General features: G+C 40.8%; 2 protein-coding genes across 8 annotated transcripts in view; one reads left to right on the top strand and one right to left on the bottom strand.

Moving 5' to 3' along the window:
• Window positions 1–1,126: 1,126 nt before the first annotated feature.
• Window positions 1,127–24,816, bottom strand: EDARADD (EDAR associated via death domain). 6 transcript variants are annotated; one of them, XM_050709368.1, is made up of 6 exons: window positions 24,712–24,816; window positions 13,178–13,236; window positions 11,493–11,532; window positions 8,261–8,349; window positions 5,192–5,237; window positions 1,127–2,656 (listed from the first exon to the last, which is right to left on the bottom strand). In XM_050709368.1, exons 2-6 carry the CDS (start codon window positions 13,178–13,180, stop codon window positions 2,280–2,282), a joined length of 555 nt encoding a protein of 184 aa, XP_050565325.1. In that variant the 5' UTR covers window positions 13,181–13,236; window positions 24,712–24,816; the 3' UTR covers window positions 1,127–2,279. The 6 variants fall into 6 exon arrangements, with proteins under 6 accessions (XP_050565325.1, XP_035421261.1, XP_050565326.1 ...); XM_035565368.2 differs by lacking the exon at window positions 24,712–24,816 and adding an exon at window positions 24,666–24,690 and having other exon boundaries at window positions 13,178–13,239; XM_050709369.1 differs by lacking the exon at window positions 24,712–24,816 and adding an exon at window positions 24,666–24,683.
• Window positions 24,817–25,731: 915 nt separating this feature from the next.
• Window positions 25,732–27,502, top strand: part of ERO1B (endoplasmic reticulum oxidoreductase 1 beta) — a 33,275-nt gene continuing 31,504 nt past the window's right edge. Inside the window, exon 1 of one of the 2 annotated variants that reach the window (XM_035565384.2) lies at window positions 25,732–25,986. In XM_035565384.2, coding sequence (XP_035421277.1) covers window positions 25,903–25,986 — 84 coding nt within the window. In that variant the 5' untranslated portion in view covers window positions 25,732–25,902. The remainder of the gene's footprint in view (window positions 25,987–27,502) is intronic. The other variant, XM_035565391.2, reaches the window with a different exon arrangement.

Genomic DNA, 27,502 nt, shown 5'->3' with positions numbered 1-27,502 from the left:
GACATCTTGATTCAGAAATGCCACTGCATCATTTTGTGTTCCCATTGCGAGTCGTCATGCGAGGGCTCCAGCCAGACTTCTAGCTGGACTGGATTTACCACAGCAAAGCATACTACACTACCACACACATACAGCTATGGTGTGTTACAGTAGAGAAAAGCTGTTGGCACACATGCCAGCACTCATCACTCAGAAGAACAACTTAACACACAGACACATGATCCTAAATCATGCATGTGGTAGGCCCAAGCTATGGGGATTATGCTGGACAAGCTGCACATGAGCTATTTGCACGTACACAGTGGATGCCTCTGTATGAGCTGAAAATAGCAGAGAGCCCAGCCACAGCAGCACCCCTCAAAGCTGATTCCAAAGCCCCTAACTAAAGACAGAAAACAAGGTACCAAAGTTAGAGTTCACACACCTCTATCAGGAAACCTCTGTTCACAGAAGAGGAATGTGAGACATTTGAACTGCAGCTCCTACAAGAATGAGCAATACAACTTCCGCTTTAAAATATGACTAGAAAACTTGCTGTTCTGAAGAGCTGCAGCTTTTCTGAGGAAAGATTAAAAAACAAAGTTGACAAAACTCCAGTCTTCTACAAGGTTTAAAAAAAATAATAAATAATCAAACCTCAAATTTAGGGCACTAATTTCACTTTGAAACTAGATCTTCAGTTTCTTGAAGTCATTGCAGCAGAGCTAATTTATATCATCCCCAAAGCTAGTGCCTGAAATTGAAAATGTTAGTCTTTACATTTAGCTCTTCTGTAACCACATCCCTCAGTATCTATGGTATAAATATTACTAGAGGGCCCTTTTCATTCTCTGAAAGAAACTCAGAATGCAACCTTACTTAGACTTCCCTCAGCTTTGCTACTAATTCTTAATTGGTCATTTCTACTTGAGAGAAGTAAGAAGTGCATCAACCTGTACCTCATTCTAGTTTTGCCAAACATCTTGAAACACTGTTCACCATTGCTTTGGTATCTACACCTATGTACGTATTAGTATTGTCTACTTTATACAGCCTATGATATAATTGATTTTTCAGGAGTTTTTTGGTTTTTTAAAATGACATTAGAAAACAGAAGAACGGAAGGAAGACAAACAATTTCTAAAAATATTTTGAATGTAAACAGTATAATTCAGAGTATCAAAATCCCTTGAGATACATTAGTCTAAATCCATAGAGTGCTTTAATAACCATCCACATAGGCTGTAGGTGAATCCACCTGTGAATTTCCCACTAGAGTGGCTTTAATCAATACATAAACTTGTGCTAGTTTCATGCAAGTGTGCAACTACTTTGGTATAGGACAGAAAGTGGTCAGCCCACAGGAGGACTCCGAAGAAAACCACAGTTCACAAACAGGAAAGTTATACTCAAAACTAAGGATATACTGTTGGTGAGGCATTTGCTGTCACCTCACACTGCAAAATGAGAGACATTTGAGACAAACAGATAAGAATACTCGTAGTGAAGTTTCTTCAAAACTATGAAAACTAATTTTAAATATCAAACATTTTTATTGTGTTTTGTTTTCTTCTCCTTCTGTGTTTTTTTTTTAATCCCTAAAGTTATGGTCTGGAAAGTCTCTCTGAATTGCATGATTTCTTCATAGCAAATATACGTCCTATGATGTATAAGTATACAATTACTTCAGTGTCTAGTCTTGTTTGTAAAAGAGATTCAAAACTTAATTTTGCCACCTGAATGTGATGTTCAAACATAGAATTAATTCAAATATGCAAATCCAAACTGCTACTTGGAACACTGAGGTGTTCCTGTGCCAAAAACAGTGTCATAAAGCTTGAAAAAACAAAACAAAACAAAACACAGAACAAAAAAAAGGCGAACAGACAAAAAAAAAAAACACCCTCTCATCTTCTAACAGGTAAAATACACAAAAGTTGTGGAAGGGCTGCCAGAAAGGCAGACTTGCCTTCTAATTGGGGCTTCCCCAACAGCAACAACACACAACTGACATGGTTTGCAACTGCTTCAGTAAAACCAGAGGTCTAGGTTTTTCATTCTTCTGCTGCTTAGGAAGCATTTGCAGATGCAAGAACACAACCTGCATTATTCCATCCACTTTTGAAAGGTTATCTTTGCAACCCTGAGGGCACAGACCATATATATGTGTATACAGTACATAAAGCTTACACAGTATACGAACTGTCCGTACAGATTCTGCCTCTCACAAGGGAAGCTTCCCATCTACTAGTGGCAGCTAGTCCCAACATTTAACAAGCCGTGACTAAACCTTCTACGACCTACAAGTCATTCTGGTAATTTCTGTTTCCTCTCTTGGGCCATTCCTCCTCCACCCATTTCAGCAGCACTTTCACAACATCAACTCTCTTATAAAATTTACAGAGCTCAATCAGCTGCTCCACAGTCCTGTCGCTATTCCGTAGCAAGAACTCCAAGGTAGGACTCTGGGGCTTCTGTTCAAGGAAACACAATTCATCGTAAGTCATCCCCCACTTGCTTGCTAAGTTTCTCCAGTTTTTCACAGTTGGATGGCAGGGATCCAGCTTTAGCCTCACTGTGTACAACAAGTCTTCATCATTGAGCATGTCACTGATGGTCGGTGCACGAAATAAGCACAAGGAGCAAGTGCCATTTTCTTTGCTGCTTTTCTTGAGATCTGCAGTTAAAACCATTACATGAAGAGAAGTTAGGATCTGTTGCTGTGGCTTTACCAAAAACAAATGTAAAAGCACAAATGTTTGAAGAGCATTATATTTCTCAGAATCATTTCTGTAAAAGTCAGAATAGTGGCATATTAATGCCTTTCCTTATGAAGTACTCATGAAATTAACTTTCTAAAACTTCTCTTGGCTATGTTCATGGGCTATAATCAAAAGGACAGTATTTTTGAAAGCATCATATTTATCCTCTTACAGAAAAGATGTGCAGTTCCTTCCAGTGTAAGCTGGGATATTCCATTTTTCTTTTTTGGGAACTACCTCGCATCCTTCAATCTGCCATAACCCCTACATACATCACCAACAGGAGTATGTGCATATTACATGCGTCTTGTATAAATATGTTGCAGGATCGAGGCAAAGGTTTTGCACTTCTGAGCTGCTGCTTTCATAACAATATGAAATATGTGCACCAGGAGAATCTTTACATGATGACAAAGTAGAAATATTTTGTTTTCCTTTGTTTTGTAAGGGCTCTTAGAATAAACGTTGTCACTGTTATGTCAAGGAAGCCTATTTTAAATGTACATTATAGAAGGAAATAAAGAGCGTACTCCTCCACATGTAGAAAAATAAGAATATCGAATTGCTGGAAGTAGGTGGTGATATGTTCCAAATTCTACATGAAATATCAAAAATTGCCATTTAGAGGTTTCCTCCACACAGTATCTGCCCAGTGCCGAGAACAATGCCGTGCTATCAGACTATACTATATACAATGTATTAATAACCTGTAAAAGCATATAGAAAACAGTTCTAGCCATGGTTCTAGTTAAATACTAAGACCTTTAGCACTGCAGTAGTCTAGGGAGTTGTTTCAGCATTTCAGCTGCAGATATGACCCTAAATAGCACTTTTTGAAGGCAGCGAGAATTTGATATGTCCAAAGAGCAGTTGATAATGGATGCAGCCTAGAAGCACCTCCTAAAACCTCTGCCCTCTGGCCTCATTGTAGAGCATGAAATAGGGAAGTAACTATAATCTTACTTAGGGTGAAACTCACTGAAAAAGGAATGCTACAATAAGAAAACTGATATCGATCAAAAGATTGGTTAAAAACAATGAGCGTGTTTTGGTGTCAAATGACTGTGAATAAATAAATCAGTGACTCTGATGTATAAGTGCTGGATCAGTGCCAGTTCAAGAGACCTGAACTGTATCCCTAGGAAAGGGCAAATCTGGCAGTCAGTGCTGCCTACTCTTACAGTTAACAGCATGTGTTAGTTTCTTTTTTTTTTTTTCCATTTGCAGTAATTATTGTAAGATTGTGTGAAAATTCCAGAAAGACCTTCAGAAAGTGACTTTTTATGCTGAATATTGATGCTGATGAAAGCAACTGAGCTGAACGTAGCTTCTGCGTACGCTTTGTTTTTTTGTTTGTTTTTACGGGAAGAACAGGCTATTGTTATTTTTAAATGCTTGCTCATCAGCCTGCTTTTTGAAGCAGGCCAAAGAAAACTTCTTAAGTTTTCAACAAGTTCGGACGTGCCGCAACAACACTGCTGCAGACAAATAACTTCATACAAATGCTTGGATTCCCTTTTAAAGGGAAGCATGTTCTGGTAAAATCTTTGCTCTCAATATTTATGATGAAAATTTGCTCACAGGCCTCACAGCTGTCCTCTAAGAAATGTATATATTAGGTATTCTGCTCTTCTTGTGCACTCTAAACTCTTGCTGAAGTGAGACAAAACTTGCTCGCTTTACTCATAGCAGGATTTACTTACACCAATGAGGCAAAATGAATGTAAACCAATCAAAGTTCTGGCTGAGCTCAAAGGGCAGGAGAACGCCCTATCTAATTTCATCTTATTTTGCTTTGCAAGGATGCCAGAGTATGTTTTATCCTCCAACAGAAGTAGGGAAGAAAGGGTAAAGAAAGCAAAGGGCTCAACTACAGGTAAACAAAACTAAACCGACCTGCTTCTTGTAGATACCTGCTTCTGGTACGTGCTGTACTAGATTATCGACAGGGTTATACAGAATCCTGGTTTTCTAAGATGCCTTGCATTGGATAAAATGATGACCTACCTACCTAATTGCATTATCTTAACGTTACATGACACGACAAGCTTCTTTACTAAATGTTGATTTACAGTTCTTCGCTGTTAAATCAACTGGGCTGTATACTGGCCACCACCCCTCAGCCTGCCCCCAGCTGAGCTCAAACCACTACGGGATAAGCCCTCACAGCTAGCTTCTGCTCTCTCCAAATAGCTGTTTACAGATTTCTTTCAGAAGTGGATGTACTAGACGCATTTGGACAGCCTAACTTACATATTTTGTATGGTTTGCATTATTGATCACCACCCCCTTTAAAACAGAGGTAGCTGTAAACGACACTGGTAATGAAATGAGCACAAGCATTGATTATCCAGGAAGTTCTAGGTTATGATGAATAGCAGTTTTTAATGAAGTCCTCTCAAAGAAAATATAAGAATAAAATATGTAGAAGAGTAAAGCTGATATATTACCTGAAAGTGATTCATCAGTATGGTTTTGCGAGTCTTTGTTTTCTGGCTACAAAGCAGAGAATAAATATAAATCAAAACAATGTATTTGAACACCAGAATAACTATTTGGCTAATTTATAAGTGGCAGGAGATTACTTAGAAGAATCCCAAGCTACCTGTTAGACAGGGAACATACATGGTATGAGAAATTACTGACAATCTGCAGACTTTTCAGGCAGCATTTTTATGTTTTTGCTTCACAAAACAGCCTGGATGGTTTTATCTACTGAAGAATGTCATCCTTATTAATCATATGCTATGGGGTTACATCTTTTGAATAATATGCTCTTCTTCCCTCTTTCCTCCTGTCCACATTTTTCACTTTTGCTTAGTTTTCCTTATTTGACTGTTGTTAACTCAACACCAATTACAGCCCTCACTGTTTGAAAAATTATAGTCTGGGCACTTACCAATTCTTACAAAGTGACCTCACTGTACACAGTCATGAAATACTGTTCATACTGTACACTTGAAAAATAGCTTTTGGGTTTTTTTGCTGACCAGTACAAAGCTGTTCAATAATTCATATGGTTTGATTAAGAAGATTTAAAAGTTTTATAATGAGAAACCTGAGATCTTTGCCTGTAACATGCAACAGTAAGGGAATGCTTCATTGATCTAGTAAAAGTGCAGGAGCTCTTTTACAAACTTCTTCACATACATATAAATTTTTTCTGGACAGCAGGTGGGCTTGAACATTTCTGCTGGCTCACATCTAACCATCCTCCTGTTTGAACCAAACATTCCCTCCGGGGCTTTTTATCCACAAATTAAACACAGCAAAAACATTCAGCAGCTTGAGACTGCAACACACGTTTTAACACTTCAATTCTACTATTTAGAAAGCAACATCTAAAAACTGGAAGTATAGCACCTTGATCCTAGGACTGTAGGAAACTGCAGCTGCCCGTACTTAATCTATGCGGGTGTGAAACCAGATGAAATAGCTTTCTTCTATTGAGGATTTAAAGATGAAAGCAGAAGGGGATTTTCCCCTTAGGTAACTGCAATAAAGCATTGTTGATTTTCGTATTGCATTATTCTTTCAAAACTATCACAGCAAGCTTCTTAGCATTTTGCAAGCTGTGCATGCAAACACAAGACCACCAGTCTATTCCTACCTACTAAACCTTCTGTACTAGGAAATCCACTAAAAATAGGTAATTTCAGCTGATGTAGTGAACATACATACATGCAGAGTCCAATGATCAAGAAGGCACATTATCCCCAAAATATTTAAACACTTCGTCAGGAAAGGAAAAATGTGCATGTTTTCAGCATTTCTTTCTTCCCTGGAAACCGCAAGGACACGTGTGCAACATCAAATCATCCCAGAACGACTGATCTCTGCTCAGAAGAGATCTGAGGTTGCACATGCCGCTTGTAACAGAATCATCCTTGCCATTATCTTCTAGTAGTCTGCGTTTCCAGTGACACCACATAAGCTTTCCATGGACAGAGGTTTTTAAATTTATGATCTTGGCCTTTTTGCCACGTGAGCACCCAAAATTCAAGAAAAATTAGATATGGAAACCCCAATTATAGCCATTGTCTCCATTTCCTCTAATTCTTTAAAAGTAGAACAGTATTGAGTCTTGAGGAGCAAATCCCCAGAAAGGTAAGCTATTGGGAGAACAAGCAGTTGCCCATCACAGATTAGCCTTCTCAGGTCTCTATTTAAAGAGGAACAAACAAAGAAAAACAAAAGAGAAGGAAAAAAAAAAAAAGGAAAAGTGGTAGGTATTTTTCACTTAGTTTACAATAGCTCAGTTGTTGACCTGAGCTTCAATAACTTTTTCCAGACTTTGTGAATTCATGAAAGTTCCAGGTTCATGGTGAAAGCTAATACCTAAATGCCTCTTAGAGATGCCATTATACTCATGTCTCACGACAAAAATAACAGGAGTGGCTAGTACTGCAACAAGTACAAAGAAATACTTTGGATACTTACCTGTGCCATTCATATGTTTCCAAAATTGGTATTGGTACTGATCAGTTATTATCCACTTTTGTCAAGCCAAATGCACTCAGGTTTAGTCAAGATTGTTTTCTTGTAATGTAATTGCAATAAGACAATGTACTGTCACTGTCCATAAAATGAAGGTATTAGGCAAGAGTATTTTTTGCCTACAGTTAAAACTCAATCAACTTCTACAGGTTTAATCAAAGCTATAAGCCTATGCACAGTCTGAAAATAATCAGAAATTTTTCCAGCTCTGTAGTACTATTAACAACCTAGTATGCTGACGTATCTTTATAGTAACTCTAAGCGGGCAACAAATGCTCTCTTCTTGATGATGGGAATGAGACAGTTACCTCCATCATCTGTGAAATGCATACCAAACCCATGTTTGTTTGATGAAAGTCAGCTGGGACTCTGGCATAAGGAACTCCTTTTAATTCTTCTTCTCGCTGGACATTGCTCATTCATTTCTCTTCTCCAAGTTTTCTGCTCAACCCAAAGAGAATCAATTTGAAATTCAGGAAATAACATTCACCTGAAAGATGGTAACCATGGAGCATCACGGTAACCATGGCGGTCACTCAGCACGGCCCACCCTATGGCAACCTAAGACTTAACACTCGGTGGAGAGTATTTCCACTACGGATAGAGCAGTGTCCCAAAGTCAAAGCAGAACAATCAAGTGCCTCCCTAGGACAAGACACAAGGAGTCCAAAACCTGGGATTCAGCCTCCTTTACTTATTCTCTGCTTTGGCTCTATTTTCAGCAGGGAAGAGGGAGAGCATGCATGACAAAGCCTTAACCCTGCATTGGCTCTTCTTCAAAGCATCTACTGCTACTGAAAGCCTAGTTAAACTACAAAGCAAACATTAATAATTATTTAGCCTTTCTTTTACTTTTCTCCTCAAAAGCTCACTTCATTGAACTCTGGAAAAGGGAGCCTATTTCTGGTCAATTTTATTGAGTAATTCTGTGCTCTCCACATACAGTCTGAAAACATACTCATTTGTTAACATTTAATTAGCAGGAATAACTTAATTTACATACAGATATCATTTTTTCTTACCTCTTGGACTAGGCCAGTATCTGACGTAAGACTCCGGATGTTCACAGATGCAATTTCCAATGTTACTTGATCTGTTAGGTATTCCTCATCTAAGACAAAGATTGTGAGAAACTGGTCTTCCACCCAAATACAAACTTAAAGAGTAAGACTATCAAACATACATTAAATTTTGTATGCTGGACACCTGTAACTCCACATCATGATCAGTCACTGGGGGATGCAGGATTAAAAAGCCCAAACCAATAAACTGGCAGTGATCACAACAGTCATGCAGTCCATGATTGTGTGAAGAAAAACAACCCTTGCAGAGATCAAGTATTAGTGTATTAGTGTTTAAGAAACAACCATCATGCTGTTTTTGAGGCAAGAGTTATATTCTTTCAGAAAGCTGACCAGGAATAGTACCAAGAGAATATTAACTGAGCCAATACATCAAAGCAGACTCAAGAAGACTGTTACAAGTCAGTATAATCCTTTTTGCTTTGCTTTTCTCATCACAATTATAATGATCACTGTTGAAATATGTACTACATAAATGAGTACTTTTTCTTCTGCCCCTTTGTGAATTAGGCTCATCCTACTTATCCCTACTACACAGGAATTTCCTGAAACACTAAAATAATCTGTTTCAAAGTGCATTTATCACCTGCCTTGGTAATCCATTGAAAAGCACAACATTCCCCAATACTACACAAACTGATTACCTTTCAAGATTTACTTCAGCCCTCAAAATGGGATACAAGGGATGCATAAACCCTCTGTGAACCTCATGCAAACAGAAATTTTCACTCTGTGTGATTAATAAGGGCCTCATTATCAAACCATCTGCACAAATCCCATGGGTCAGGTGCTGACTAACCGTTAACAGGAGCTTAAAAGAGGTTATATTCTACACATATCTAAACACTCCATGGTGGAGACTGCATCTGTAGTACAAGTACATTTCTTCTTGCTGTTTAAGAGGTACAATCTCATGGAAGAACTGCTATTACTTTTATGAATTGTCAGGTAACAGAAAGAAGACGTATTTCCTTATCTCGCTCAAGAAATTCGTCTGAATCAAAGAAGTCAACCTTACGCTTGTGAGAAAAAAAAAAAACAAAGAAACCATGGTTCTCCTCTTTTTCTTCTTTTATAAGACTGTTGAAATTAAAAGCCAAATAGCATTCCACTGCCAGCACGGTAAATGTTTAATACACATCATCTTTTTTCTTTACAACCATAGGTCCACAGACAAGGAAAAAAATCCCCCAAAAGTCTCACTGAAAAAGGTACCTATTGGCATCAAAATTCCACTTCATTTGTGTGAAAACACTACGTGCCAAATTTGTTCAGGATTTGAGTGGAAGCAGAATTATACTCAAAGCATGATGTAAACATTAAGCCTAATCCTGCAAGATGAGAAGCTCACTCAACTCACCTTTAATTCATCATCAGTAGGGGGTGCTAAGACCTTGGATAAGTTAGGTCCCCAAATGGTCCCTTAATTAATTGAGCAAAAAAGGAACAAAACTGTCCCCCCACTCCTCAAGGCCAATGTACTGTTTATTCAACCATTAAATCTGAAGCAAACAGAATTTTGCATTACACGCAATCAGGCCTGCACATCTGTGACATTTTTTTTTTAGCTCACAGGCTCGTATTTCTCAGTCTATATTTTTATAGAAATAGTTATGAAAATACATTCTCATTGAGCAAACTGACAAGTTATCACCTAAGGAACTATCTAGCACTGATATCATGCAAGTTTCAAAATCCATAGTAAGGAAGACATACTTTGAAAAATAAAGTCAAGAAACATAAAAAACAAGAGTAATAATAATAAAAAAAAAAAGAGATTCCGGAAATGAACAGAGTATTAAGAGGTATTTTTAACACTTCCTACTCCAAAGAGGAAATGTCAAGCTATATTAATACTTACATCTTTTTAAGCTATGTTAGTATTTACATCTCTTCACACTTGGCAAGAGTGTAAATTAGAAAATTAAAAGTACACCATCTCCTTTCTACAAAAGGCACTGGTTTCCGCTCCCTTTCAGCTTTCCTTTTTAAATTAAATGCATTTAAAACACACAATAGTGGATTTCAAACAAGTTTGGCAATATTAGAAATTTAGGAATTGATCTAATTAATTCTGAGGGGGACCTAATGTCATGGATGGAATTAAGAATATGAAGAATAAAAGAACATTGCAGAGAAATTTCTTTAATGTTAGTGAACAGTTTTGAAGGAACAAACCACCTGATTGCAATGAAACAGAAGGTAATTAATAATTTCAAATTAGTTTTCATCCCACATTCTACTTCTCCACTGAGCACTTCTGAGAAGATGCTCATTTTCTCTGGCTGGATCCCTTAAGCCCCCAAAATAACCCTCTAACCTTTCTTTAACCCTAGTGGTGTATTGCCCACACTCCTCAGCAAAGTTTCCATTGTGACTAGCTTCTGCCTTGTTTCTTGTGTCTGCCCCAGTGCTGGCTTGCTGTGCAATGCAGTGTGCAGAACACTTCAGCTGCACAGTACTTATTGAAGGAGATCCGGCCAATGGCAAAGACAGGGATAACAAAAAACAACACTATATGTGTCAAGGAATCCATAAAAGGGATATCGACACAGCCTAAAGTACTTGACTTGAGTGCAATACAGAACCTGCACAGGACGTGATAGGTTCCAAACTGAGTGGTATTCATACCTGCCGCTCAAGGTAAAGATGGCATAAAGAGTTAACTGGTTATAGGGCTGGGAATGCAATTGGAGGCAAGAGAACTACAAGGTATTTCTGGATTACATTTCTGATAATCTGAAGGCACCGGTAATCTCTTCAAAGCCATGTTTTATCTCTATCCTCTGAACATAATATCTAAAATATAATATATAATATCTAATAAATTGAAATCTGAACATAATATCTAAAATAATATTATTTTATCTCTATCCTCTGAACACTGTTTTTTTGGCGGCACCACTATGTTTTCCTTGCATGTTGAGTCAAGATCTTCTTAAGATAGCTGTGACTTTCAGATAGGAACTAAACTTGGGCAGAAAAATTCAGAACCTATAATATATACCCTACTGACCTTAAAACATAGAAGATGACACATTACATTTAGAATATAAATGTCTAGGAAAAAATAAGAGTATTTCAATCTCCTGGATAACACTGATGATCTTACTGTGTATAACAACACAGATTTATGACACACAACCTAAAAGACAAAATTCACAGTGCTTACCTTTAGGTACTCCTGTGTCTTGGACGGGATATTTTTCAGTCTGTCACAAAAAGGCAAGAGACAAATGTTGAGTGTAATTCTGCTGGAGAAAGAGTATATAAAAACTGCATAATTATAGTTGTATCTCTAAAATTGCTACTAGTTGATCTATCTACTGTCAGATAGAGTACTGTGCTTCTTATGCAGAAATTGAGATACTACCACTGCTACTGATCACTGCATGCAAAAGTAATAGCTTTCGGGTTTGCTACAGTATTTTTAAAGGTATTACAGTTCAGTGAAGAAGCAGAGATTGGAAAAGAAATTTTGCATTTAAACAGTGAGATAGCAATCTAGAAAAGGTAATGCAAATGAAGAGTAACAGAGACAATTTCAAAAGCTCTTTTAACAGACATAAACCTTTATTAAAATGTTACTGCACTGAAGGAAAAAAAAACTCCTTCCCTTCTGCTCTAAAATTAAAAGATGATTAAGATGCAAAAGAAAACTATTGTTACTGAGTCTAAGGAGATAGCTACTCATTTTCAGGCATCTGTTATAACTTGCTACTAAACCTAAAATCCACCTCCTTCCCTATGACCCCTATCTTTACATAAAAATAGGTGAAACATTTCATAGTAGTTGATAACCAAGCACACAGATTAAAGACATTAATTTAAGGTGGTAGGGATCAGCAAACTTTCATCTGTTTTCAAACTTTTCCCCACCTTTTAAATATCCCCCTTAGCAAAAAAGAACAGCTTCTAACTTAGTCTATTAACAAAACCAGTCACAGAAGCCTGTATATTTTATAAAAGCCTGCTAATACAGACTGCAATAATGGATCCCAGCGAAGGATCAGCATTTAAAGTGACATTTTCCAAGTTTCTTGCTGATTCCCTGTTGCAAAGCTTCAAAATGAGAAGAAAGCACCAAGGGAAAGCTACAGCTTGTTCAGTCACCATCCATAAAATAAACCAGAGCATTTGAATCTGTTTATATAACTGCATTAAAGAACAGTCTTCTCTTGGCTACACAGCACTGTTACTTCTCCCCAGAGGAAGTAATCCATAGCAACTTAAAAAAGAACTCCTCTTACAAATCTTTTCAGAATTTCATATTCCCTTTACCTGATACAGTCCTTGTTCCAGCATAACATTGGCATGCTTATAGTACGACACAAAGGTTTGTCATAAATGGTGTTACTCTGTGAGCAAGCACTAGAGAGCCCTGTTTGGTCTCTCCCTAGGTTTACCCATGCCTGCTGTAAGGCACCGGCTTTTGGTTGTATCTTTCCATCACCTGAACTCATCAGACAAAATAGGTAAAGGAAGGAATAACAACTTAATACAATTTACATTTTAAGCCTCAGCTGGGTTTTCTTCCAATCCATACAGACAGAAGAAGGTCAGCACCAATCTCTTTTTTTCTATTAAATGAAAAAAAGGGTAGTCATAGCTTCTCTAAAGGCTAACCAATGGACAGCTCAGCTGATACCACCCAACTCAGCTCATACACCTATTGCCATTTTTTTTATTCACATTTTAAATGTACAGGGTTAGTAAGTTAACACAATTATACAGATAAGCAAAACCCTATATATATACACACATGGTTTGAGTTTCTTAAATATTTTACTCATTTCTGCATTGCAAAACTGTAGAGAACTATAATGATTTTAACTTTGTTAGAGCAAAAACACGTACCATTGTTAAGGAAAGAGTGCTTGGATCTGTATCCTCTACTGGCTCTTTTGCTCCGTGATCTGCTGGAAATAAGTAAGTTTTATCAATTCATAATCCTCGAAATATTTCTGTCTGGAAATTCATATTTTGCTTATTTGTCTGACCAAAGCAAAGCATAGCTACGCTGCCATTACATGCATTATGTCAAGCTTCATTTACACAAGAAAACATGACAAGCTAGAAAACGTCCAAGATACTACCACAAGGATGAGAAACTACATGCAACAGGAAAATCCAACTCTAAGCTAACAAAAGATGGACTGAAATGAAAACTCTGAATTATTTTTAGTAAAAATAAATAAATAAATCACAAGGCAATTCAGCAGTAAAGAGTAAAATCCAACACATCTGCTAAAAGGTAAGTTTTGTTCTCCAAGTGGCAGCACTCCATTTTTTTCCTTAAAGGAATAATTCAAACAGTAAACATATCCACTGCCCCATTTGAGGTAAACATCAATTATTTTTATACAATTGAATTCTAAACTTCAATTATATTAACATCAAAAGCATACAAAGATAAATCTTCAAGCACTTGCAAGTGAATCATTAACTGTCAACCCCTCTACACTGATGTCTAAACTGACAAATAATAGTGGAATAGTGACCAAAAGCGTACAGAGAACCTGAAACAAATCTCATATACAAGCCAGGATTCACAACAGTGCTCCTTCATTTAGCGCCTTCATCTCCATCCCTCATAGAAGATCTGTTCCGTTGCTAAGTATTGTCTTTTCAAAAACTATGAAAAGCATTTTAAGTGATGTGATAGGATTTTCACTCCATTTTTATCACTCTCACTCCTATACTCACCACAATGCTTTCAGCCTCAACCAGAAAGATGTACTTCAAATCAACATTCAGTGACTATCTTTTTCTCCTCACAAATACAGAAATAAAAATGCACAGTATAAACACCAAGCCCCCAAACAGCACTGAAGTCACACAGACCCTATTTTAACTCAAATTTAGCAGTTCCACGAGGCTGGAGCACATCCTCTGCACATAGGTGTGTTAAACATTTTTAAAAGGCAGAGCTCTATTAAATTTCCTATGAGCACGCTGCAGCACAAAGTTTAGGAAGACACATCCAAAAGAGGAAACCAAACCAAAACGCCATACTGCAGTCGCACATGCCCTGTTCGGAATTAAATCCCTGCTCCAGAAACACGGCATCCAGAAACATGGTCGCTCTTCATGAAGCCTGCCCTGACGGCAGGGGCCAGCACAAATGGCCATAAGCTTCCCAACTTGAATGCAGAGAGGGTGAGAGTCAGACTGGGATCGGGGTCTGACAATAAGCTGGAGTAAGGTGCTGCTAGAGTTGGGCCAAAAGCAGAGGATTCAGGCGGGAACTGTGTGCTGTGGAGCTGCAGACAAAGCTGAGGCAAAGAGAGCAGCTGAGGGACCCACCCTGCAAAGGAGAGCATAAAATGAGGAGGCACGGGGAGCCAAGCAAAGCCAAAAACATCCAAAGTCTCACTGTTCCTTCTACTGTCAGTGAAGACCCAACAAATCCCTTAGCAAAGGGATTACTCTGTTTATTCTGGAGGCCTTATAACTACTTCTTACAAGTTTTTGGCTGCAATTAAAAAAAAATAATAATCGAAAACCACTTTCTTTTGCCCTCATAATTTAAGGGGAACCTTAATGTAGATGAAAGCAGACTCCCCAAAAGATCAATGCCCTGGTGAACCTCTGTGGCTACTGTAACTACAGAAAGCTTCCTCCCCTATTGCCATTACACCTTCAAGGCGTCACACCGCCAAGGTAGATTGCGACACCAGCAATTATTTACTTTCCACGATCCAGAGGGAAGCACTGAGTGAATGGGTGAAGGTCTGAAAATACGGGGATTTGGAATGAGGCCTTGGCAGACCCCAGGGTGACCCTACAAGAGGTGATAGGGTACTGGGTGGTGGCTTTAACTGACTCCTGCTTTCTAGGTCTCACACAGAAACACACCAACTGCAAACTGACTTGCACCTTTCTTTCTTATCTATCCCGGAAAATATTATTTAAAAACTGTATTGCTTTCCCTATGCCTAAATTCCTTCCCGCTTGTTTTTCTAGTTCTTTATGAAGAACTCCAAATTCCCTGTTTTTTTTAGGCTGCAGAGCATGACCAGTTTCCAACGTTTTCTACAGGTGGCATGAACACGTATGAGGATTTGTACCTACGAATGAATGCTCTGTATGCTGGCTGCAGATGAGTCACCACTGTCTTGTTGACCACTGGTAGTTGGTGGATAATTAGAGAACCACAGACTTAATGTTTAATTGTGAATAAGGCAATTAAAATGCCATGTCCCCTCTCTCCTTCCCGCACTTATCTCCAACAGTAGTCTGCAATTCATTTCATACAGCTGGATGCAGGTGCATAGAACTGCAGGGAGGAAAGTTCTCTGTTTATCTCATCCACAGTTTTGCATGTTGAAAGGCTGACAGGAAATACAGATATCATCTGACTACTCAGTGCAGGCCACCTGATTTCAGTTACCTTGACAGACAACTTAATAACATCATTTTCTGGGATCCTTCAAAAAAATCACTATCACCATTCTCCCCACTGACACCATTCAGCCACTGGTGTGCATTTACCTCCCCACAATTCTCATGTGAATCGACCCAGACCCACATAGGTTGGGTTCAGTGGTTGCTCCCACGGCTCCCTTCTGCTCCCAGCACCTGAAGCCAGCTGCCCAGCAGCTTTCGAGGCTCTTCTGCCTGAGCCTGTCCAGCACAAGCAGCCCACAACGGAGCAGCCAGCTCGTGCCCGTCAGCACAGTTTGTTTGGTACTGCTACCCTAAGAAGGATGCTGCGCTGTGCACTGAGAGCGGTGTGAACAGCGTGTCAGTTTTACTCACACACCTGCAAATTTCCAGCCCTACCTCTGCTCTTTGTCTGTGCATGGGAAGGAAGCCTGAAGGCGAGTTTTTGAGACCTTAGAATTCTGACCTTTAAGCAGGCAGAGGTTCACAAAGCACCACGTAGTGGATACAGCATTCCCCTGCTACTTTTTTTTCCCTGCAATGGAACCTGGACACCACCAGCAGTGAGTGAAGAATGTAAGGCCTACCGTCTTCTGTAACCCAAACACACCCACAGAAGGCTTCTTTCACACCAACACAGGACATACACATTTGAAGTACAACCCAAAGTGATCACCCCAACTTGAGATGAACCCTTTGATTAAACACAAATCAACAACCGTGTTTTGACAGGAAGCACATTTCAGATTTGAATAAGAGGAGGAAAGACAGCAAGTTACATTAGAATATTCAGTTCTCTGAAAAAAATCTAAAGCTTGTGCAGCAAGTTTGTAAGCTTGAGCATTTTTGTTTACTCTTAACTACTCAAATCTCTATCGCTGCATGAGCGGACAGGTAAGTTAAAACTGGCAGGCCTGAGAAAAGGCACTCCGAAGTTGCAAGTGCCATTAGCCACGCCAGTTAAGAAGCGTTGCCCTGCTAACCACGCAGAGTCTGGGATCCCCCCCCCAAAAAAAAAAATAAAGAAAGAAAGAAAGAAAGAAAGGCTTTTTAAGGTGCTGCTAGCAAGCCCGACTAACACCCTAAACGCCAGAGCAGGCTTGACAAGACAAGTTGCACTAAATCACACCAGCGCGGCCCATGATAAATTATTCCCGAGCTTAATTAGCGTGCGGGGGGGGAAGGGAGCAGCCGACAGCCCCTCGAGTTTTTGCTTTTTTAATCCCTGCCGGGCCGGGCTCCCCTCGGGGCTCCGGAGGGCGGCGGTGCCCGGCTCGGGGCACGGACCGAGCCGCGCTCCGCGGGCCGCAGCGCCCGTGGCGACCCCGCGGCGGCCGGGAGCGGCCGCGGGGGGGCCGCCGCCGCCCGCCCCATCCCACCCCGCCCCGCCCCGCCCCGCTCCCGTCCCGTCCGCGCCGCGTCCTCACCCGGGGGCAGCGGGTCCCGCGGCGCGGCCATGGGGACGCAGCACGAGGAGCGAGCGGCGCCCGCCGACGTGCCCGGAACCGCCGCCCCGCGCCGCGCCGCCCCCTTCCTGCCGCAGGTAGGCGCCGGGCGGCCCGGGAGGCTGCACGGGGGGCGCTCGGCGGGGCGCGGAGGAGGAGCGGGGCGACCCCGGCTCGCCGAGCCCTCCCCGGGACGGGGCTGAGGAGCCCCGGCACAGACCGCACCGGGTTTGGCAGGCAGCCGGAGGCCGGGCTCTTGCACCACAGGCACCTCCGATACCGGGCTGATGCCCAGTGCTTTGATAGCATTGCTTTAGGTCCCCACTGCCACTTCAGCCGCATTCTCTCACTTAGGGCTTCGCTATGCTTACAGTAATACAAATTTCTTAAATGGGGTCCATGCATAAAGTCAGGTTCTAAATAGGAAAGATCAGATAATTACTTACTGTACAATACAGACAAAAGAAACGAGCAGAACTGAATTTGGTCGGCTTGCCAATACACAGGCTACATTTGTGCCTTAGCTACCTTTCCCTGTCATCAGTGAGGTCACTTCAGAGCCAAATCATAGAATCATTAGGGTTGGAAGAGACCTTCAAAATCACCTGGTCCAACCACCTCCCTACCACCAATGTCACCCACTAAACCATGTCCCTAAGCGCCATGTCCAACCTTTCCTTGAACACCCCCAGGGACGGTGACCCTACCACCTCCCTGGGCAACCCGTTCCAGTGCCTGACTGCTCTTTCTGAGAAGAAATGTCTCCTCATTCCCAACCTGAACCTCCCCTGGCACAACTAGAGGCCATTCCCTGTAGTCCTATCACTAATTATCTGTGAGAAGAGGCCGAACCCCAGCTCCTCACACCTTCCTTTCAGGTAGTTGCAGAGAGCAATAAGGTCTCCCCTGAGCCTCCTCTTCTCCAGACCAAACACCCCCAGTTCCCTCAGCCGCTCCTCACAGGACTTGTGTCCCAGGCCCTTCTTTGGACACACTCCAGGACCTCGATGTCCTTCTTGTAGTGAGGGGCCCAAAGCTAACACAGTACTCGAGGTGCAGCCTCACCAGAGCAGAGTTTCACCTCTGGCAACCGACTTACGCTGGAGGAACTAGAAGTAGCCTTGGTCCGGAAAACATTACAAATTGAGTGCTCCTGCAGAGTTTGTTTTCTATCTCATGCATTTTACAAATCTAAAAAAATGTGATAATGATTAAGTTGCTCTTATATTCAGAATATAAATTAAAACAGCAGCTCATGCTGCTATCTGGATTTTTTGCTAATACCTGGAATTTTTGTGTTTTCAATAATTCTGTTAATTGTGAAATTGTGAATTCTCAGGAAAGAAGTTTTTGTGAGGATAACTTTTATGGTGACGTAACTTTTATGGCCTGACGTAAATGGAGTTTTTGCCTTTGAGTCTTACACACATGCAAACACGTACACATCTTTCTCTCTTTGCATATAGAAATCCTAATCTGCAAGGTAGAGCTAACAGATCACTAATAAATCTGTCATTCATAATAGGTAAAAAAAACACCAGAGAAACTTTTTTTGTTTTGTTTTCTAGGTCTAGCATTTGAGTCTTGCTGTTCACTGTGTGGATTGACTGACTGCTTCCATGTTAATACTGAAACTCATTCCCAAAGGGAGGCATTTCTTATGTTGAAAGGGTAACCCTGAGCCCAATTAGAAATAAAATTGCTGATTCTGTAGGTTGCCCTGGATTTCCTTAGAGAGGCAATGTTTTTGGTGATGGATAATTAGGCTGAGACTGAGGAGAAAATGTATTCCTACCAACTGAGATCTGCAGAAATGCTGGAGTAACAATTGGAGCTGCTCCTGTAATTGTAAGCTGTGACAAAGCCACAGCAGAGGTAGTAATTCTCTATGCTTTAAACTTGCCAAGCTTATGCCTCAAGAAAATGAGTACCATATCTGCCTCGAGAACCTGCACATACATATTATTGCTGTGTGTTGTTTGAAGACCACTGGTCTTAACCCCAGAAGCAGATATGGTCAGCGACTGCTAACACATTCCAGGAATATGTGTATAAGCTATATGAAAATGTATCCATCAACGTCCTTCAAAATATCCCTAGGGTACTATTGTTACATAGGTGGCTGTAAACTATGAAAACATGTTAATCATTGGTGTTAGGGGCTAAGCCAGGTTTTACCAACAACGTGGCATGTACAGTTATGATAACTTACACCCTGAAATCTTCCCACGTTAGTATTCAGAAATAATTTTATTAAACAATAACAGAATAATTCTATCAGAGAAACACTTGTACCAGCAGTCAAAACTGATTAATGCTGTTAAAAATCATGTGTGTTTGTTTTTAAGTGTATCCGTAAACCAGATTAGTTTTTCTATTTTTTTTTTTAAGTTATTTGTAAAGTACTCTTTAAAATAATGGAATTTGGTAATAGAGGCCAGTAGTCTAGACAACATTACTGCCTCAAAACCTAGGTTAGTCATCATAATTTAACATTTTTTACTTAGTACTTAAGGAAGATTCTGCAGTTACATGTAAATATCTCTAGTACACTGTCAACAGTACAGATTCATTTGGCTGTTACATGCCTGTTCTTGTATCATACTTTAATGAGATACACAAAGACCTTTGCTACTTAAGTAAATGACCAGTCAAGAAAAACAGAAAATATTTTGTCAAAACCAAATACAGCCATATCACAAAAATTAAAAAAACAGTAAGATAACTATAAGCAATGGCATTCTCTAAAACAGCAGATTAGCTCTCTAACCAAATTTTTGTATTAAGGACAACCTATATCTTATCTTGCTGCAACCCTGTAAGCTGCTAAATTCAGTGCAACTAATGATAACGTAAAGAGTTCAGGGTTTTGTAAATTTACACTCAAATATGAAATGAATATTCCTAAATTGTGTTTTTACAAACCAAGGCTACACTTGCCTCTTCTCATCCCTTCCCCAGCCCTAAACCAAACAAAACTTTGGTGAGGACAGAACTTTTCACAAAGGTCTTCAAATTATCTGGTAATATAACAGATTGCCAGTTAGCTTGGTGTTTGAAATAACAACTCACATTGACAGAGGGGTTTCTTGTCTTCTGAGCACAAGATTGCAGATGAAACTTTTTCCCTCCCATGGAGAATATATTCCTGTCCAGTAAAATATTACTGCTAACTCCCCCCAAAAAAATGTTATAGAACTTTCTTCTAACTGATCCTCACTGTTTTTTTTGCCACACCACTGACATAATGAAATGATAATCTTCCCCTCACTGAGAGGAGTTGCTAACAATGATGCTAGCTGTGGGCTTGCCAATACCGTGAGACAACCTTTTTTATTCTTCTTCATTTGCTTTGTACATTTCGAGAATCTTTAAGGGAATTTTTATTATATAGAATACTTCTGTTTCAATATAAACTCTTCATCTCTAGCATATTTCAGTAGAGTTAGGAAATGTATCCTGGCATTTTCTTTCCCAGGTATCCTTCTATAGCTTTCAACTGTCAGCAGCTTCAATACGTTGCAAGACCAGTTTGTTAAAGCTCTCAGGCTGTTTTGGAGTAGGAATAATTAACCAGCAGCTAAAAAGTTAAAATTACTTTCTTTGCCAGTGATTATATTGGTCTGTTCTTTTACAGTTGCATAGGAATGTCACAATTTAGACATTTATTTGACAGTAACAACACTACATGGAGAAAAGATAAGAAACGATGTACCTAGACCACCTTATGTAAGCCCACGGATAATCTGTTTGCCTTATAGGCCTGCACAATACGGGAACGTTCCCACCACTCCGGGGGCTGTGCTGTGTCCAAGTCAAACACAAGCCACAGAAACAGTGAAACTCTGCTTTCTCTGGATGAAAATATTGAAACTGAGTGTAATATGACTGGCTTAGGCTGCAGCTTATCCCCTCTGAAGGGGCATTAGCTTCCTGCCTGGCTGCTTGTTTTCATGGAACATACAGTAATTTAGTTGAGACCTCTACCGCACCATCAGGTTTGTTGACAGATAAGCACACACACACAGAGTGCATAAATCTTGGGGTGTTTTTGGAAACAGATTACTTACGTTCATCTGCACCTGCTATATTCAGAATTTTGACATAGGCAGTAGAGTCATTTCTTTAATATTCCTTCTTCAGAAATGACAGGTACTACAGGAACGACAGTAAGCCATCGGAGACTACTTTACATCTGCTCTTTTGACTGAGGTGATGCTGTCATACATGACACAAAGCACTTTGTAAGCATTCAGCAGTAATACATACATAGGAAACACAGGAATCAAGATACAGGTGCATAGCTAAGATGTGTAGTTAATTTTTCCATCACCTACAAAAACATTTTTTTTTGCATGCTCCCCTTTTATACTTTGCTATTTTTTATTTTTTACTTAATTCTTTTTTTTCCCTTTTTCTTATACTTATCGTGAAAATATTGATGTATGCTATTTTTATATTAGCAATTTCGCTTTTTATCATTTTATTGCATTGGACCTACTGTTTTGTCCATTTATAGGCTGTAAGTCCTCATATTTCTCTTTCTTATGTAGACATCCATGGGTACATTGAAAAATTACTTGCAACAGACACCAGTAGGTGAGAACAGGATGTAGAATCACAGAATGGTTTGGGCTGGAAGGGACCTTAAAGACCACCTGGTTCCAGCCCCCTGCCACGGGCAGGGACACCTCCGACCAGACCAGGTTGCCCAAAGCCCCATCCAGCCTGGCCCTGAGCACCTCCAGGGATGGGGCATCTGCAGCTTCTCTGCAAAGAGATATAAAAACTTGTAGTAGGCCTAATGACACAGCTGGAAAAAAACAGGTTTTCGGGTGTACAGGTCCTTCAGCTGTAGTGGTCCTAGTGGACCACAGAACTCACATGCCCCACATCTTGTCTGCTTTTTGTACTTACATCAGATGTTTTACCAAAAGTTGTTGCCTTGCTGTAGCCTCAGATCTTCATAGTTAGTCTACCATAAGATATTCCATTGCCCAACAGACACTGCACTCTCACTGCTGGTGTTTGCCAGACTTGAACAGGAATTTGTGACGTATTGATTCCTCTGGTTTACTTTTGCTAATTTTAGAAATGAGTCATTCAAATGTTAATTTGGAAAAATAAATAAGTAAAGGCAAAAGTTTCAAGGGCAAAAAAATTTCCAGAAAGCCATGTGTCAGGTTACTGAAATCTAGTTCACGAACTTGGCAAAGCAGCTGTGATTTACCAAGCTTCTCGTAAGGTGAAATGTGAAGCCACCTCATTTTGCCTGTTTGCTCACTTAAGTGTAATAATTTCTAAGATACATTTTTACACGGCAGATGACCACACACAAATTCTGTGTACAACCAGAGCGCATGAGCTCAATTCAGGCAAATAAGACCTGACCAAAAGGCACCAAGTGAACTAACAGAAGAAAAGTGGCAGAACTTTATCAGTACCAGTTCCCATTGTGCCCTCCCTGAAAGCCAAAAGCAAGTTTGACCAGGGAGCCCATGTAATTGCAGATCTGTTGCATCCATTATAAGGCTTCCTCCTACTCTCTGTGGGCGCAGATCTCTGTCTGCTCTAGAGAACTATGCTGTGATGGAGAAGAGGTGACTCTGATGTGTGTTATTTAACTCTTATTTACTACTACAGAATAACGTTTTCAGTTCCTGTGTTCTCTGCATGCAGACAGAAATAAAATATTAGAGCTTGCAAAGAAAACATTTTTACCAGCAATGCATGTTGTGAAATCTTAGAAGATGCTTGTTCTTATGCTAAGCAACACACATGTACCTTGAAAAATTAAATATAAATACCAGGCTCTCTTCATGAACCCAGCATGCTGTAAACTATTTGGATAGAAGACCTGATTAACTGTCTACCCAGCAAGGCCTGCACTCAGCCCCTGCTAAAATACTGTAACATCACGGCAAGTTTCTCTAAAGGAAAGGGGCTTAGCACATATTCCCAATTTTGTAACATTGTTTGCAATCATAATACCATTTCTCCTGCAAATGTTTCCTGAAACTGATTTCACAAAGAAATTCTGTTAGAATTTTTTTCCACACTTCATTGCTCTACCAAAATAACATTCATAGGTTGAAATCGACACAAAAATATAAGAATAGAGTTTAGAAAACTGTAGTAAGCAAAATTCAGCCGATACAGTAAATACATATGCAAATGAGGATTTTTTTTGGTCTTAAAATTACTATGTAAGGAATTCATTTTGGTTTTGTCTTACAATTACTCTGAACACTTCTACAGCCAACACTTTATGCTACTGACACTGCAGTCAAAAACTAAACTGTTGCTGACTTTCAACGCAAGCAGGATTAGACTGTTGGAGGTGAAGAAGTAAAGTATTTTCTGTAACTCACATAAAATGTTCTGAACTAACAACTGAGTGAACACTGGCTTGGAAAATACAGGAGTTTACATCTAATTTGCATAGTCCTATATATAGTGCAGGTGTGTGGCAGTTGCAGGCACTTGGTACTTCTAAGGCGTTTTTTTTGTTGTTTTTTTGTTTTATTAATCATTATTAAAATTGTGCTCCAGAATCAAACCTATAAAATGAAAACAAATACAGTGAATTCACCTGGATCTACCAAACAGAAACCGTACCTTTGTGAGAAATACAAACTACTTGCAGTAAGTCATGGAGTAGCAACAGTGTGAGCCAGTCGTGGCAATGTAAACATCAGCATTAGCTCTTCTGCCATTTTTTCTCAAATATCTAGCAAATATATTGGTCCACTGTTGCTGAAAGTAGGCATAGATTATAATTTTATCCTTCCCAAATTATATGTCTACTGTCTGCACTCCAGAAAGGAAGGGAAAGAATGGTTACATCTTCTCTCAGTAACTAAACCATAAAACTACTGCCTACTTCATTTCACATTCTCTGGAATTCGTAGCTATCAGACCTTCACCTTTTTAAGCCATTTTCAGCAATGCAAAAAATTGTGACATACTGGTACTTAAGGATAAAGATAATGGAAAACTATTTTGAATTTGTAATTAAATGTAAATAACCATGCCCAATTTAAAAACTTTTAAGCTCACAAAAATAGTTTCCCTGACCTTAGTGCTTGTCTCCATACTCCAGCAAAGGAATATTCTCCTTTAACAGAGTGGATATGAGACAAACCTAGGTTAACGGATGGATGAAAAATAGAATCCTAGTTCCAGCAACCTTGCACATGAAATCAAGGCAATACTTACGGTTTTCCACAAAAATATGAACTTTTGCAAGTCTGCAAGTGAATTACAGCCACGTAGATAACTGTTGGGAACCAAAGATTGTTTGTTTCTGAGATTTTTTTTTAAAGCACTTAAAAGGAACTGAAAAGAAGCAGCAGTATGTTTTAGATCAGTTCCCACAGCTATTGGCAAAGCAAAGCTTCACAAATTCAACTGATGTAATATAAAAGCTTTCAACCTCTCAACTGCCAACCAGTACACCCTAAGGGACCAGTAAATACTTAATAAATAATATATAATAATATAATTAGGTGTACCTAAAGTGATCTATCAGTAAGCAGACACTGGAAAGGACAGTCCTACCCTCTCTTCTTTCTCTCCGGATGCGTGACCTGGCCTCTTCCCCTGATCAGACTGAGTGATGAAGCAGCCATAACGTGTGTCAGCTCACCGGGCTGCTCTGGCAGAAAACTATACCTGAAAAATAAATAAATAAAACGGTTCAAGTACCTTGTGAATTATTTTACCATGCAGCTTCAAGATTGCTATAGGGTGGGAAACAAGGAGGAGAGGGAGCTACAGGACTGCCTCTCAAGGCCACTCAGGATTTCCTTAGCCCAGCTATGAGGTGAACCTGCACCTGGAAGTGACTTCTTGTCCTGTGGGCTTCCACTTGCTACACAGGAGCCTGTGCCTATGCTTCTATTTTTGTCTACGACTGAAATTAAAAAACAAAAACAAACAAACAAAAAAGACATTAAAGCCAGTGAATGACTACTGTAAAGCTTTTTCATCAGCTTTCGGTGTTGCTCTCAAAGGGTACAGGTAAAAAAAAATGAGACGAGGTAAACTCTTATTTCCTGTCTTTCAGTAGGGGGTGCGGGAAAGTGTTCCCTTCGTAATATCAACGGCTTCTTACCAAGAAGCTCTGCTCAGAGAAACAGTTTAACCTTAAGAAAAATAAATAAATAAATAAATAAATAAATAAACCTTCCCTCCTGAATACTCGCCCCTGATTACTCGCCCCCGTTCACGCCAGGCGTGCGGGCTGCCCTTGGTCGTGCCGTTGGCTTCCGCCACACAGCGGCCGGTCAGCGGCTAACGGCCGCCAACCGCCGCCCGCGCCCCCTCATACACGCAGCAGCAGCAGCCGCAGCCGCCCGCCCGCCGCTTGTTTTGGAGGTGTGCGTGGTCCGCTCCCATTGGACGGCGGCGGGAGGAGGAGCAGGAGGAGCAGCAGCAGCAGGAGTAGGAGGAGCAGTAGAAGGAGGAGGAGTAGGAGGAGGAGGAGGGCGCAGCGCGCGCGCAGACTACATGTCCCGGCACGCTGCGCGGCGGGCTGGCAGCCGGGCGGCCGCGCGGGCGGCGGTTGCTGCGCGAGGGGACGGTGCGCACTCGGGCTGAGGCGGGGTGAGGCGAGGCGAGCGCGGCGCCCCCGCCCGACGGCTCCGGCTGCGGGCGCGGCAGGCAGGCAGGAGGAGACGCTGCCGCCGCTGCTTTGCCGAGCCTCGCCCGCTTCGTGTGGCCGCGGCCGGGCGGAGCGGCGGGAGCAGCATGAGCGGCGGCGGGGCCGGCCGGAGCGGGGCGGCGCTGCGGCTGCTGGCGGCGCTCGGCTGCGTCCTCACGGCGGAGGCCCAGGTGGGAGCCGCGGTGGGGGGAGCGGGGCGGCCGGGGGGGTCCGGCGGGAGGGGCTCTGTCACGGCTTCGGCCCTCGGCCTCCGGGCAGCGCCGTCCTGAGGGAGACGGCGGGGCAGGGCAGCCCCGTGTCGGGGAGGGGAGGGTTGCGGCTCGGCCCCAGGCGTCGCGGTGAGCCCACATGAAAACACTCTGAGTAAGGAGCACGTGGAGCAGAGCGCTTCTGGGGTCCTCGGCTGTTGTTTTTATTGCGCCTTCTGGACTTCATCTGCTGTTTTGTGACTGATCACCTAAGGCGGTGAGTAGCCTAGCTCAGAAACCTTACTGCACGTTTTTGGGTTGTAACTTGAAGTTGTCTGAGGCTTAAAAAATCCCTTACCTAACAGCTGTCCTAGCGAAACAAAACGCTAACTTACTTGGAGCCCTTAACGCAGGTATTAAAGTGTCGTGGCTTTCTCACGGCGCTTGGCAGAGAGATGGCTATTTCGTAGAACTGTTATTACATTGTACTGAGAGTTTAAACAGCTACAGTTCGACTTGTGCCGAGGAAAGATAAGCTGCCCATTAGTCCTTGGAGTTGTATTACCTATAGTTTTTCTCTTGTTCTGCAGCCATGGCAGAGTAAACCAGTAAGGAACAAAGCGGTGTCCCAGGTGGTCTTATAATTGTTGAAGCAATTAAAGTGCAGCAACCTGATAGCACTAATAAGGTTGTTTGTGTAAATGTGCTGCTTGTTAGTATATGCACTTGTTCAGGCTTCTGATAACGTTGAAGTGCTGAGTATACTTGCCTGGTGTTTCATTGATGCAGGTTAAACACTGACCTTTTTGTATGAATGCTCAATTTATCTTGGAGAAGTTTGCTATCTCCAGTACAGCTGATAGTTGTACAAAAACTAACGTAATTTTAATATGTGGAAATACTTTGATAAGCATATTGGAAACAAGGAATAGAAATTAGTCTGTGTCTGACTTTGATCACACTTACGTTAGGTTAATGCTTCTAGAGTTTATCGTAAAGTTCAAAGTAATTGATAGATTAAAAGGAAGCCTGATACTTGGCCATGGTAAGAAAAGTTGTGCTAACTTCCAGTACAGTTTGACTGTGTGTTTGTGGTTTAAGTTAACTACTGCAGCTCAGTTTAAAAGGGCAAAAAATGAGTTGTGTGAATAGCAAAGTAGGTCATGCAATAGGTAGTGTTAACTGTGCAGTATGTTGTTCTTATTTTCACGTCTTGACATTGAAAATTCACTGGCAGATCCAGGTGCTGACAAACAAAGCAGTTTTGTGCATTTTCTTAGTGATCTGTCATTAAGCAAGTCAGAGCACTGAAGACTTCACCGGCACTGATGACAAGGGCAACTGGAGTTAGCGTGTTGTGAACTGACTGCTCCTGTGCAGTATTGGCTTTTCATATGTGCTGTCAAATGACTTTATAAATTGTATTTTGGTACAGATACAGCATAGTTTAATTTTAGAACATGCCTTCCAAGGAAACATTGCCTTTTTTTTTCCAGTT

This window comes from Cygnus atratus, chromosome 3, assembly GCF_013377495.2.
Source record: "Cygnus atratus isolate AKBS03 ecotype Queensland, Australia chromosome 3, CAtr_DNAZoo_HiC_assembly, whole genome shotgun sequence".
In the NCBI taxonomy this organism is placed as follows: Eukaryota; Metazoa; Chordata; class Aves; order Anseriformes; family Anatidae; genus Cygnus; species Cygnus atratus.
The sequence above is the reverse complement of the archived record's forward strand: the minus strand, read 5'-3'. Positions and strand labels throughout refer to the sequence as shown.